Raw genomic sequence first — 12,556 nt, 5'->3', positions numbered from 1 at the left:
ATCCATTTGAACGCAGCTTGTCAGAGCTCGAGCGCTCACGAACCGAGCGGAGCACTAACCCCCCTCCCAGTTACCACCACACCACACTACACACGATGGCCTTCGCGTGGAGGAAGACAGTGACCCCGCTCGGATGGCTCCGCGAGAGCTTCTTGCTCATCAGCGATGCGCACGGCAGAAATATGGCGTCCCCCGCAAATCTCTTAAAGGGGAAGACGCAATGGACCTCCGTAGAGTTCGAACAGGGGTTTATCCAAATTTGTTGCGATTACACAAAATTTTTCCGACGTTGTATGGGCGCGATTGTCCGTGGTGTCGCGACTCGCCACCAATCCTCTACCATATGTCATGGGGTTGCAGTAAAAGACCAAATAACCTCAACTGCCTACAGCATAAGTACAGCATACAAAACTCTTTGGAGCAATGGGAGGCACTCTTCGCTAGCTCGGACCCAAAGGTGCAACTGGCGCTTCTGGACCATGTCCAGCTGGCGGCACAAGCCAGTGGAGCCTTGGACATAGGGCCCCACCCATCTATAGCTCCTAGACCCCTTTCCTTTCCCTCAATAAAGGTTATTCTTCTTCTGTCAGACAGTACGTCGGCAAAATTTAGCAGCAAAAGGAAAAAAAAAAACAATGTTATGCACTCGCCTAAGACGACTCGAACGCGATAGCTATCTGGTGTGGCTTTATTGCCGTGCACTTAACATCACGCGAGCGGCGCTTTCTTTCTTTTTTTTTTTTCGAGTCACGCGAATGCTGCCTCTTTAAAATTTTTTTTTTCAGTCGCGCATACGACACAATGATAAAGTGAACGTGCAGCACTCGAGCTCCCGCAGTCACGTGATATTTTTCGGCTTCATCTCGCTCACGCCGGCTTTTCGTTCAAGGTCACCCTTGCGTGAGACATATAAGGCTTTCGCCTTAGAGAAAAAATTGAAGGACACTTCGTAAATTCCACAGTGCGTTCGGCGAAAGCCTGTGGCCATTCGACTCCGCCGACGGACGCCGCCGCTGGACGCGCCGCCGCGTTGCGCAACAGTTGCGCAAGTCGCGTTGGAAGGAGCAACGCGCAACTGTGCCATCATGTGATTGCTGAGAGAGTGTGAGGGGAGAGGCCACAGCTGGCACCATGCCAGCGCACGATCGGACGGACGGACACCGCGAGTATGAGACATATAAGGCTTTCGTCTTAGAGAAAGGAGGTGTGGCTCCTACCGAATGAGCTTTGTGCAAAAGGCGGACTCGCTTTGAGGCGGAATTGTGCGCGTATTCAATTACACTTAAGTCGCGCTTGAACTTTCTGTACGCCCAGTTATTGCCATTTGAGGAATATTTTTTTTTTACTTGAAGTAATATTAGCTAGCAGTAAAAAGTTTCGAATGAGCAGACCATGCAAGCTCTCTGTCACACCCTTAGCCCGCAGACTTACTACACACGGTTACAACATAAAAAAAAAGTCAGCTCCGCCCACAAAACTGCGGCGCTCCTGCCCTTCATCTGTGAAAGACAGAGTAAGCGCAAGTGGTTAGAGCATTTATGCTCATTATCTGTGGGAGGGACCACAACCCAGGAAGCACACATGGTCTAGAAAACGTTTGTTTAGGGATAAATGAGATAAAACGGATTCTATGCCAATTTCGACGTTTTAAAAACATCACAGAAAATCCGTATTATATCCGTTTTCGATAACATCTAGTAAACGCATTTTTTAAGACCATTTTGGTCTGGAACGTATATTTCGAGACGTTTGTTCGATTCTAAACCAATTTCGACATTTTAAAAACGTCTTGTTTGTGATGTCTAGAAGACGCACTTTATAAGACGTTTTCTCGCCCAGCAGCGGATGGCGCGCCACTTGGCCCATGCATGCATGGGCATGCATGAACCACCGCGAATTGAAATTTGAACTAGAGCCCGCGCACGCCATCTCGCATTGCGATAAATGAAGTAACGCGTAAAAGGATACAGGCGTGTGGTGTCTACATTGCGTCAGCAATAATGAAGACTTCAAAGTTCGTTAACCAGTAAACTTTACGTAATTTACTGTAATTTACTCGCAGCGATAACCGTCTCACTTCCTCACGAAGGTCTTAGCGCTGACTGTATCCATCCGCGCGGCTGTTGTTTCCGCAATGTCAGCTAAGCTCGCCGATTTCGCATGGGCGGTCGAGCTCACAGGTCATGCACTCTTTTGCTATATATCGTACTTGTGTCGGGATTCATGGAGGCTATAAACGCAGCTGTGAAGAAACTATACTTCGCTGCGTGTTAAACTTGTTGACCCAAATGCAAGTATATCTCTGTGGAGCGACTGCTACGCTGACTGACGGTTAGAGTCCCGTAAGATTCTCTGCAGAAAAAGTCACTCATCAGCTTGCGCGCGGGACGCTCTCGCAATTTCGTTTCTTCTATCCTCGAGGGACGGGTGTGCTTTCTTTGATGTGCGATTAGTTTTCTGTGTATTTGCGGATACTGTAAACCACGGGCTTCTGTCATTTTTGAAGGTGAGTTCATTTTTATTGCATTTGCGCTCAGTATTTGAGAACTATATGACAAATGGAAAAGCGTGTTCCATTGCATCACGCGCTGCATGTACGACATGTTTCAGCAGTACGTGATTGCGGAATTTATTCAGCATACATGATAAAGATGTCGAAACGTAAATGCAGGTCATGGTTTCCGTTCATGTTCGAACGAACATGAGCGAAAACCGTATTTATATTGGTTAACCTAATTTCAGTACAATGACTATGTTTTTTCTTGGCCGCTTGATGAGGTAGTTTCAAGATATACATTAGTTTAAGCTACGTGTGCCACGTAAGAGGCAGTTTTAGAATAGGGTACGCAAAGATAGCGTTCGTTGGGTGCATATGCTATTTCCGCCACTTAACGTGAGTACACAAGAGGATGGCGTACGACGCATACGCAGTAGCCAGTTTTACAATGGGATACGCAAAGATAGCGTTTGTTGCGTACGTAGCGTATAACGCATGTGCAATGGCGATGAACGCTAACGCAAAGCTTTGCGCACCCAATTTTAAAACTGCATTGTTGGAAGTTACGGCATGTGTCATCTGTTTTATTGTGTCACTGAAGTTTGTGGATGAGAGAATCTTTGCAGCGACAGCGTACTGGTTCATGGTTTCTTCCACAGTACTATCTGCATGTAACGAGAGGCTGGGCACGCTTTTCTGCGAATTTCTGAGGGCATGAGAGTCAAAGACGTGTTTCACGGGGACGAGTTCGGCATTTTTTCTCAGTGCTGCCTTGACTATCTCGACGCGATTTATGTCTCCCCTACTCTGTTAACCTCCTCCTTTCTCGGTAAAGCCAGCAGCTCTGAGCAGAACCAAAAGGTTCTTTTGCGCGTCTCTTGTGCCTGGTTAAATATAGCAGGCTCGCTCTCTATCGCCGTACGGTGTTATCGAGTTTTCAACTTTTCACACCGTCCTATTTTAGGTATAATAGCAAATAATGAAATGATCTTTTCTCCTATTTATTGCAGGTGGTACTTGCCACAGATGTTTAGAAACAAAGGCTACACCAGCTAAATTATTACTTTCTTCTTTTTGATGGGCTGACTAACAGGTTTTAGTATGAAAAAAGATGGATGTCAAGAGACTGATATTTTTCTCTTTTCCTTGGGAACTTTAAAACACAAAAGGTCACAGTTTGTAAAGCAGTTAACTTTTTGTGAGCGTCTGTGTTTGTCGGCATCTTCAAGAAACCGCACTAGGGCTATTGTGCTAAAATATGTTTGACGTGGGACGCTGCCCCATGCTGCTAATGGCACAACAACTTTCGTGTGTATGCCATTCGTAGTGTTCTTAGCAGGCTTCCGGAAGTGCCTAGTGATTTCCATCAAGTACCTGTTATGAAGCCATGTGTTCAGACTGACTTGCCACACATTGTGATATTTTGACACTGAGCAATGTGATGTACGAAGTGCAATACCCTGACCTGCCTCTGACAATACTGAGTTTATAGCTGTGTGCTTATTAAGTAAAAAATGGGGAAAAGTCACGATTTCTTTAGCTGATATGTCATCGTTATATTTGTTCTTTTAGCCTGACATTTTTTAATGCTGCACATCATAAAAGAAAGTTGTTTTTTTTTTATCAGGCTGGTATTTTCATATTCCTAAATTTTATTTATTCATTTTAGTAAGTGGCCCATTCATTTTAATTTTTCTGGTCATTTCCATTACTTTTCTGTTCATACATTTTGTTTTCGCGCTAAAGTTGGTTTAGTCGTACTTTTTGTTATATGTGGCTGTAATTTACAGTGTTCATATTTTCTGCTAGCCATGGCACATTTAAAGTTAACTGTGTGCTCTCTAGGAATTTCAGACCATAATTCCTGTGATAAGTTTTGTACGCTGCATTTCGAAGCCTGACCGTTACTTCTTTAGTGGGCGCAGTTTGAAACATGGATGCTGCATTCACAAATATTTTCAGCTAACGTCTAAAATGGCGCCTTTTTCTCCGGACGTCTAGTCTTACTTCCGTAATGATGCCAGAGTTCTTTGCCAACATTTTTTCATTGAGCATTGTTCTAACAGACGCGTATGTTGTAAGAAAGTTTCTAAAAGTTCCATTTTGTGAGCAATACACTTCAGCAACAGTGATTTCGTAAGCAATTTACGTTCTTTTTTTTGTTACGGATTCTTGGCTGGGTGGGCCAAATATATTATTTGGCAGTTTTGTTTTGTTATTAGTGATTTCAACACATTGGAGTCGGTTTCCGCTAACTGTCGTCTTAAGAAGCGCTACTGAAGGATTGTTTTGAAACGAAGGGAGTCACACACCAGGTGCTTGATGCATGCCTCCTTTCCTGCTTAGAATGCTGTGTTGGAGCAAGATGGCGAGTTGGGCCTGTTGGTTTACGTTCATGTTTGGAAAATTAGGCTGAAGCACACTGAAAAAAAAACGTGGGCAGTAGAAGTGGACAGGAGTAAGCGCTGTCTTGTCCACTTCGACTGTCCACGTCTTTTTGTTGTGTTGCTGTGTTGGTTGTGGCTCGGTGTAGCGTCTTCGAACTCATTCACCTATCGGATTGGTAGGGCAGATTCGTCAATGTGCGATAACCGCAACTATGTAGAGACTATCCATCATTTGTGCCCCTGTTCGCAATTTCAAACACATCGCCGGACTCTCCAGTGTGCCAATGTGCCTTCAGTAGACTTGATGGTCAGCCTTTTACTGAAGGAAAGATTTTGGGAGTCTGTCATCATAGCACATCAGTCGAATAAACCAGACGAGCCCTCCTGCAGTACTTCAAGGCAACAAAATTGAGTGACCGCCTGTGATACGCTCCTCTGTGTTTGTGTGTTGTGTAATATGTCTCTTTCTATTTTTACTCCCTCATTCTCCTCCCATGAGTAGGGTAACAAACTGGACGCTAGTTAACCTGCCTGTCTATCCTCTATTCCTTCTCTCTCTCTCTCCTTCCTACAAGAAAAAAGTTCAGCGGAAGATGAAGCGTTGAGGGAACGTGTCATCATGGACGCTTGTCTTGATCAGGGCCGTGACGGAAACTAGTCCCCTTGTCGAGTCGTTGGCTTCAGCGACATTCCTTTTTCGACAGTTTCTCTTCACTTCATCCTTGCGTTTCATTCAGTAAAGCTAATTGAGACGACGCTTACATATTGCAGAATGGCTGCGCCAGATCCTACATTTTGTCATATTGCATTGTTAGTTGTTTCATAACAATTTTGCTAATGATGAATCATGCAACAAAAATTGTTCTTGAAGGTTGGATATATAGGTGCATTTTAATTACCGCGATATTTTGCGTTCTTTTGCCGCCTCTGAATAACGTTATCTAGTCGCATGCTATATCTCATTTTGTGGGTTTACGTATCTATGCTGTACAGGAATCGTTGCTGTTTTACATAATAAATTATGACATGACCACTTTTGCCACTTTTGTCTGTGAATCTACCGATCTCTCACTCTGTAGTAGTAATTACAGAATAAAGTGTACTGTAACTACTATAAGAGAGAGGGCTTCCTAAAAACGTTTACTATTATAATTGCATGCACAAAAACAAAACAGCTAAAAGAAAAGAGATCCTGCATGACGACTTAAAAACGTTTAGAAAACGTCTTTTCAAAGACAATGCAATGGAATATTTTAATCCGTTTTATAAAATTGGACTTTTTGTGACGTTTTTAAAACGTTTTCTAGATGGTCTTAAAAACGGATTCTAGCCGGACATTAGGCGAGATATAAGACGTTTTCTAGACCTTTAGCTTCTATTCCGTGACGTTTTCTAAACGTTTTTATCGCCTCGGTTAAACGTTTATCAAACGTCAATTATCCGTTTTGTGCTACCTGGGAATGGCTGGGGGCGGAGCTGCCATTTTTTCTTAGGTTGTAACCGAGTACAGACTATATTTACTTAGCTGGTTCATATCCTCAAGTTGGAGAAGTATCAGCTTGAAAGCAAATGACAGTTTAACGTGACGTACAGCTCATTGTCGACACCTTCTATACGCCTTTACAAGCGCACATTATGCTTTGCCATAATAGAAGATTGCCACGAGACAGGCAGGTGGACGTTAACATTTGAGGGCCCATAAAGCTTTTTTAGGGGCGAAGCTCCTTAAGGCGGCACCCGTTCGTCCCTCGTAGTCGTAGTCGTAGTGCGTAACCAGTCTTACGCTTTGACCTTAAAGGTGGTGCCGGTGGGAGATTTTTCCTGTGCGTTGTTGAACAATAAAAAATTCGCAGCGTGCGCGTTAACTAAAAGCCGAATTCTTCTGTCTCTCATTCCCCATTAGCAGCCATTGGCATGTTCCAGTAGGAAACGTTAGTAGAAGAAGAAGTGTAAGTGTTAGCTAAAAGCCGACTTCTTCTGTCTCTCATTCCCATTAGCAGCCATTGTTTGCCTCCAAGGTAGTGCCTGGTGAGATTTCTCCTGTGCGTGATTAAACAATAAAAATTTTGTTCAAAACGCCGTTGATTGATGAAATAAACCAACGAAAGACGCCAGATGTTTTGTAAAAGCAAAACGAAAGAACGCCAGATGTTTCTAAAGCAAAACGAAAAGACGCCAGCTGCTTGACGAAAGACGCCAGATGTTTTCTAAAGCAATGGTTTACTAAACAATGAAAATTCACAGCGTACATGTAAAATTAAAGTGCGCTGCAAGTCGTCATAGCTCATCGAACCTTTAGTATAAACGCGCCCGATCTCACGTCGGTGATGATGTACTGGGGAGAATTCACGGAAGATTCACGGTTTACCGATGAACCTCCGCAGCTTCGCCCACTCATCATCATTCACTCCGTGGATATGCTGTTTTTCTTTTCACAATAACAACGCACCTCTCTGGGTTGAACTTGTCAGGTTCAGGAAAATATTCCGGGTCATAGTGCATTCCGGCCAAAGGAATGTCGATGCACATGCCTGGCTTAAAGTGGATTCCAGCCACCGTAGTCTCCTCCGTACAGACTCTCAAACTCCTGCGGCGCAATGTTGAAATAAGAAGAGAGGTGAACAGATCGCTATGAGCGCATTCATCACTATGAAACATTCTGAAAAAATCGATGATGTTGCTCGCTGCGAAAAGTTATTGTATTGCATAAAGAAGCAGGCGTAATAAAAACATGGGCACGAAACAATTGAGCATGGACCACCTAATGACTGTTAATTGACGAAAGCGAATGTGGTCGTATGGTTCAAACATGTTAATCACAATATGAAAGGAATGTTGCACATGATTGTCCCCATTTGTTGCAGTTAGGGTGCTTACTTTGTTAGAATGTGTTGTTTCATTGTGTAAATATGTAGTGTACGGATAGCACGTCGGTAGCAGTAGTAAAGGCAGGAATCATGTCCGTCTCAAATACTTGCAACAGTTTGCGTTTGATGATGAACGCGCCTCTGAAGAAGCCTCAGCTTGTGCAAAGTCTGCTTGTCAAAATAGTTGACAAATAAATATGTCATACTGTGTCCGGAATCATAGTTTGCCATGACATGGGCTGTAGGACCGGCACACCGTATATTGTTCGTCAACCCTGCAGATCGTACAATACTGAACTGGCACGGGCGAGATTGTTCAAGAACTTACAGTGAATCGGGAGTGCAAAGTCTCGCCGCCTCCTTCACGCAAGCATCGAGATACTGCATCTCTTGCAGAGCATCGTATGTGAGTTCACCCTGAAAGCAAAAGAAAGGCTAACCAGTCCATAGCTTAGTTTCATAGTCGCTATGCTTGAAACAGTGAGGGCATGTACTTTTTTCACTTTAACCATTTGTTTTGAACATAGAACTCTAATGTGAAAGCTCGATACAGAGAATACGCATATAACGAGCCGTCGGTTATAATTAAGTGAATGAGAAGTATTCTTATCATCGATAAAGTGTAATGAATATAAGTTTATAACTAACTTTCGAGTACAGCAAAGTCATTTTCGTGTCAGATGCGACTTGTATTTCTATGTTATATCATATGCAGCTGAAATGCTATGTATTATTGCATCTCACTATATTATGTAACATGCACTTTAGCATTGTGCTGACACCAACTTCACCTTTGTCTGCCTGGAGAACTGGAGTTTTGTAAAGCCGGGGAACTTTAGAATTTTTCTCCAGTTCACCCTTTTCCCCCCTTATCTACGTAATGGTGAAAATAAAATAATGGTAAAAAAAGAATGACAGAAGACATAAATGTCGATCAGATCTCATCACCGGTGACAGGGTTGCCATTTTCATCACGTCAAATTGCACTAGCCGTTTTCACGTGTTCTCCGTGACTGACAGCCGCAGTCAAAAATGCTCCTTTCGCTAAACGCAGTCCACAACGAACTGTTTAGTGGTGCCTCCCAAAAAAGAAAAAAAAACTTGGAGTGTTTCCCAAAATACGCAGCTATACCTGATGCTGTGGCTGACTTGTCTAATATCACCACTAGGCTTCGCTTATCCATATGAGCGGTTCAATATTTTATTGCACTCGATAAATAGTACCTTTATAAAAGAAAGAGAGAAAGAAGGTAGGGAAGTTAACTAGACTACATCCAGTTTGCTGCCCTACACATGGAGAGGGGAATACAGGAGTAAAAGAGAGAGAGATAGATACACCTTTCACAACACACACACAGGCAGCGTATTACAGGTGGTCGCTCAATTCTGTTGCCTTCAAGTACTGCTGTAGGGCTCGTGTGGCTTTTTTGGTTTATGTGCTGTGAGGCCAGGCTCCCAAGATCAGTAAAAGGCTGATCAGCGAGTCTGCTCAAGACACAATGGAGAATCCGGGGATGTTCTTCAAAATTGGGACAGCGGTGCAACAGATGATTTATAAAATAACAGCCGTATCTCCTATACATGGTCAGTGATGGTAAAGAACATTGTACTCATTCCGTACCTTTCCGAGTGCCTTGTCTATTTCGGCAATGACCCGGTCTTGACAATCAGGATTAAGGGCCAGGTAATAAGTAGTAGCGGTGACGAGCAACGAGACGCCCTCCACTCCAGCAACGAAGAACGTTATCCCCTGGGCTGTTATCTCGTCTAGGGACATTTCTGAAACAACAAGTTCACAAACGCTTTCCGTGATTTGCTGTTCATTTTCTTTAATTTTATTTTACAGCACGAGACGCCCCTGTTTGATTTAATCGTATGGTGAGGAAGCTTGCACAACATAAAAATAAAAATAAAAGTGGTAAGCAATGAGCCTTCTCAGAACTGCAGTTAGCTTGCATTTGGTAGAAGTGCAATGAGCCAGAAAGTAATCTCCAACAAGAACACGTGCAGCTAACAAGTCTTATCCTGTCAAATCCCATATGCTTAAAGGGAGTATGTAGACACAAATGTCATTGTAAAAAATAGGTATAAAACTATTTTGAACATTTGCTTAGACATTTTATCGGTCTTGTATGCACAACACTATTTGATAAGTCTACAGCATAATTTGCTGTTTTACTGCTTTCTTTATTACAAGGGAGTAAAACGAAACAGACGAGTGGCATGTCTTTTGAAAAATAGCTCCATGTATTCCTGCATAATTATAACAGGATGTAATGTTACCGCGCTTCCATAGAGGCTGTAGTCATAGCTGCTACATTTGTTTTAAATAAAGCATACAGAGAGATATATTTATTTACAGCAAGGCAGAGAGGTCGGCCTGAGCGATAGCTTGCTCTGGCCTTCAACTCTACACCGGGCAAGAGGTCAGAGAAGCAATAAGAGTGATGAATTACGATGAGAAGTTAAGGGGATGAGTAGATACAGCCCCGTCGTACGCAGTAGCTACCTGATGTCATTTTTTATAGCGGTATATTTTCGACTCGTGTTCCGTATTTAGTAAGTCATACGATTGACATAATTGAATGTAATTAATAAATACGAAGCATAATCATTTTTGAATGATTTCTGCAGCATCTCTTGGGAGTTCACCACATTTCCGTAGGGTCACAAGTGAAATTTTATGTTCTTGGAAACGTTACGCGATGGGGGAAACTACGAGCACCACAACAAGCAATACTGAGGATATCTATTAGCTGGGATTTTCACAGACAGACAACATGCCCCTCAAGTCCATGGCATCTTTTCTACAAATCTTGCTACGAGTAATATACACAGACTGACAATGCTTACTCTTAGCTTCAGCGTTCTCGGATTTTTTCTCTGCGCCATTTTCCCAGGTGTACTCAGCGTTCATAAACACTTGAAGGAAGTCATCTTCTTCCTGCAATCCAGTAAGATGAAGTCATGAAGGAGCATTATTCTTTGCATTTTCGAGATGTCATGCTGGAGTGTCATGGTGTTATTCAAATTTTATGTTGTATGTGCGGCGTATTATGTTCTGTTTTCACTGTGAGAACGCTGTTTCACATGTATTTTTTGGCCCTATAGGCTCGACTCCCTAGAGCTAAGGAGTACCAGGCGCCTTATTTGTGCGCCAACACCTCTTTATATAATATTAATAAAAGAAGGAGCATAACATTTCATCACATTCTAGTCTGACGTCGCATTCTAGTCTGACATTCCAGTCGGACATTCACGAAAAACCAACTCTTGAAAGCTTTTAATTCCTAAATATTTTCGCCAATCCGCGGGAATGTAGGAAGGTCTCACATTACATTGAAGCGAACTCTCTACACCATAAAAATGCCGCTGTCACTTGAGTATTGTCCGAAGAAAACGAAAGTCACCGACGATTACGATACTGCCTAATGCGAGTTATGAGCGCAGCTTCGGGTTGGGGCAGCGCCAACTGTGTTTGAAGTTATGGCTATCCCAGTTATAGGAATGCAACATTCGTTACATAATGCCGCAGAAACTGCCAGCGCTCGAGTGCTACGCGCACCACTCTGTGCATTGCAGGTGCTGCGAACCAAGCGAAAGGCAGACCGCCCCGCTACAAGTGAAGCCAAGCGCAGTGCACATGCGCACGGGCTCCTACCGGGGGACAAGTGCGCGTGACGGAGGAAGAAAGCGAGGTTAGAGGCCAGTGGCTCGTGATATCGACAGACTACGCATTCGCTCTCTTTCCTCCTAGTTCGCTCTATCGGTTACGCCGCCTACGCCAACGGCGACGCCGCTCAACGCAGGAACGGGCGCCTAAGCGCTGCGCTCTAAAATTTACGAATATTTAGGCTTTACACGATGTGAAGGCGGTTTCATGCGTAGCTTTTCGGCGGCATCGCAGATGTAAATCTGGGAGGTCTCGCCTAACTTTACTCAATCACACTCTCAAATTTTGACAAAACTTTTAAGTTTCTGTAACAAATGCAGCTGTAATTGGTAGGCAAAAAGTGTGCGTTGCAGAAATTGACGGAATATAAGAACTTCCATTCGGTGTTTTTCCACTTTACCTTGTTCTTTGACCTTCTTTCTTCAATTAGATGAGAAACGAATGCCTTGAATACATCAGTGCTTGACTTCTGAGGATAATCAGGTAGCAGGGCCTTGTACAACTTGGGCATGAGGACTGGAAGAGGTCGAAGAAAATGTGCCAAACTTATTCATTCGTTGTTTTTCGCGGCGCGATACAGGTAGTTTAAATAAGGGCAAAGCTCCAATACTCTTGAGTTTGACGCACTTAAATGCCGGCTGGTGAATAATTATGTAATGCAAGATGAAGCTCCCAAAGTGGACTTCCGGCACGGAATTATCGTACATGCCTCTCTGTAGGCATTTTTCTAAAGAACTAAGTATGAGTAAACGAAAGGAGGGGAACCTTCGCATTTGTATATTAACCACTGCAAGTAACGTCCGCTATATACTATCCTCTGCTTGATTGTCTGTTAGTTTTCATGAATGTGAAGTATAATTAAAGCAACTTATTCTCCAAGCAATGTGTCCTTACAAAAGATATTTATTTTTACGATTTGGAGAACTTCAGTGTAACATTGACAAGCAGAAAGTAAAAGCCCCGAAATTGTCTAGTATTTCTAAACAAGTACGTGTATTGCGCCAAGTACGAGCGCATATTCTAGAAATAAAGAGAGGGAGAGAAAGAAAGACAACTTTCTTGAAGTAAATGCTACTTGATCACTGCGTGTGGAGCTCCTCATCCAGTGCCCCACAGGCTATTGAGGCTTGCC

At 43.2% G+C, this 12,556-nt stretch overlaps 1 protein-coding gene across 1 annotated transcript in view; it reads right to left on the bottom strand.

The window, feature by feature from the left end:
- The window catches only part of LOC119391234 (uncharacterized), a 56,977-nt gene that overhangs the window by 5,181 nt on the left and 39,240 nt on the right, over window positions 1-12,556 (bottom strand). Inside the window, exons 22-26 of the mRNA XM_049415201.1 lie at window positions 11,825-11,940; window positions 10,605-10,695; window positions 9,373-9,530; window positions 8,080-8,168; window positions 7,334-7,471 (exon numbers count right to left, since the gene is read on the bottom strand). Coding sequence (XP_049271158.1) covers window positions 7,334-7,471; window positions 8,080-8,168; window positions 9,373-9,530; window positions 10,605-10,695; window positions 11,825-11,940 — 592 coding nt within the window. The remainder of the gene's footprint in view (window positions 1-7,333; window positions 7,472-8,079; window positions 8,169-9,372; window positions 9,531-10,604; window positions 10,696-11,824; window positions 11,941-12,556) is intronic.

The sequence above is a fragment of the Rhipicephalus sanguineus genome, chromosome 4, assembly GCF_013339695.2.
Source record: "Rhipicephalus sanguineus isolate Rsan-2018 chromosome 4, BIME_Rsan_1.4, whole genome shotgun sequence".
NCBI classification, from domain to species: domain Eukaryota; kingdom Metazoa; phylum Arthropoda; class Arachnida; order Ixodida; family Ixodidae; genus Rhipicephalus; species Rhipicephalus sanguineus.
The sequence above is the reverse complement of the archived record's forward strand: the minus strand, read 5'-3'. Positions and strand labels throughout refer to the sequence as shown.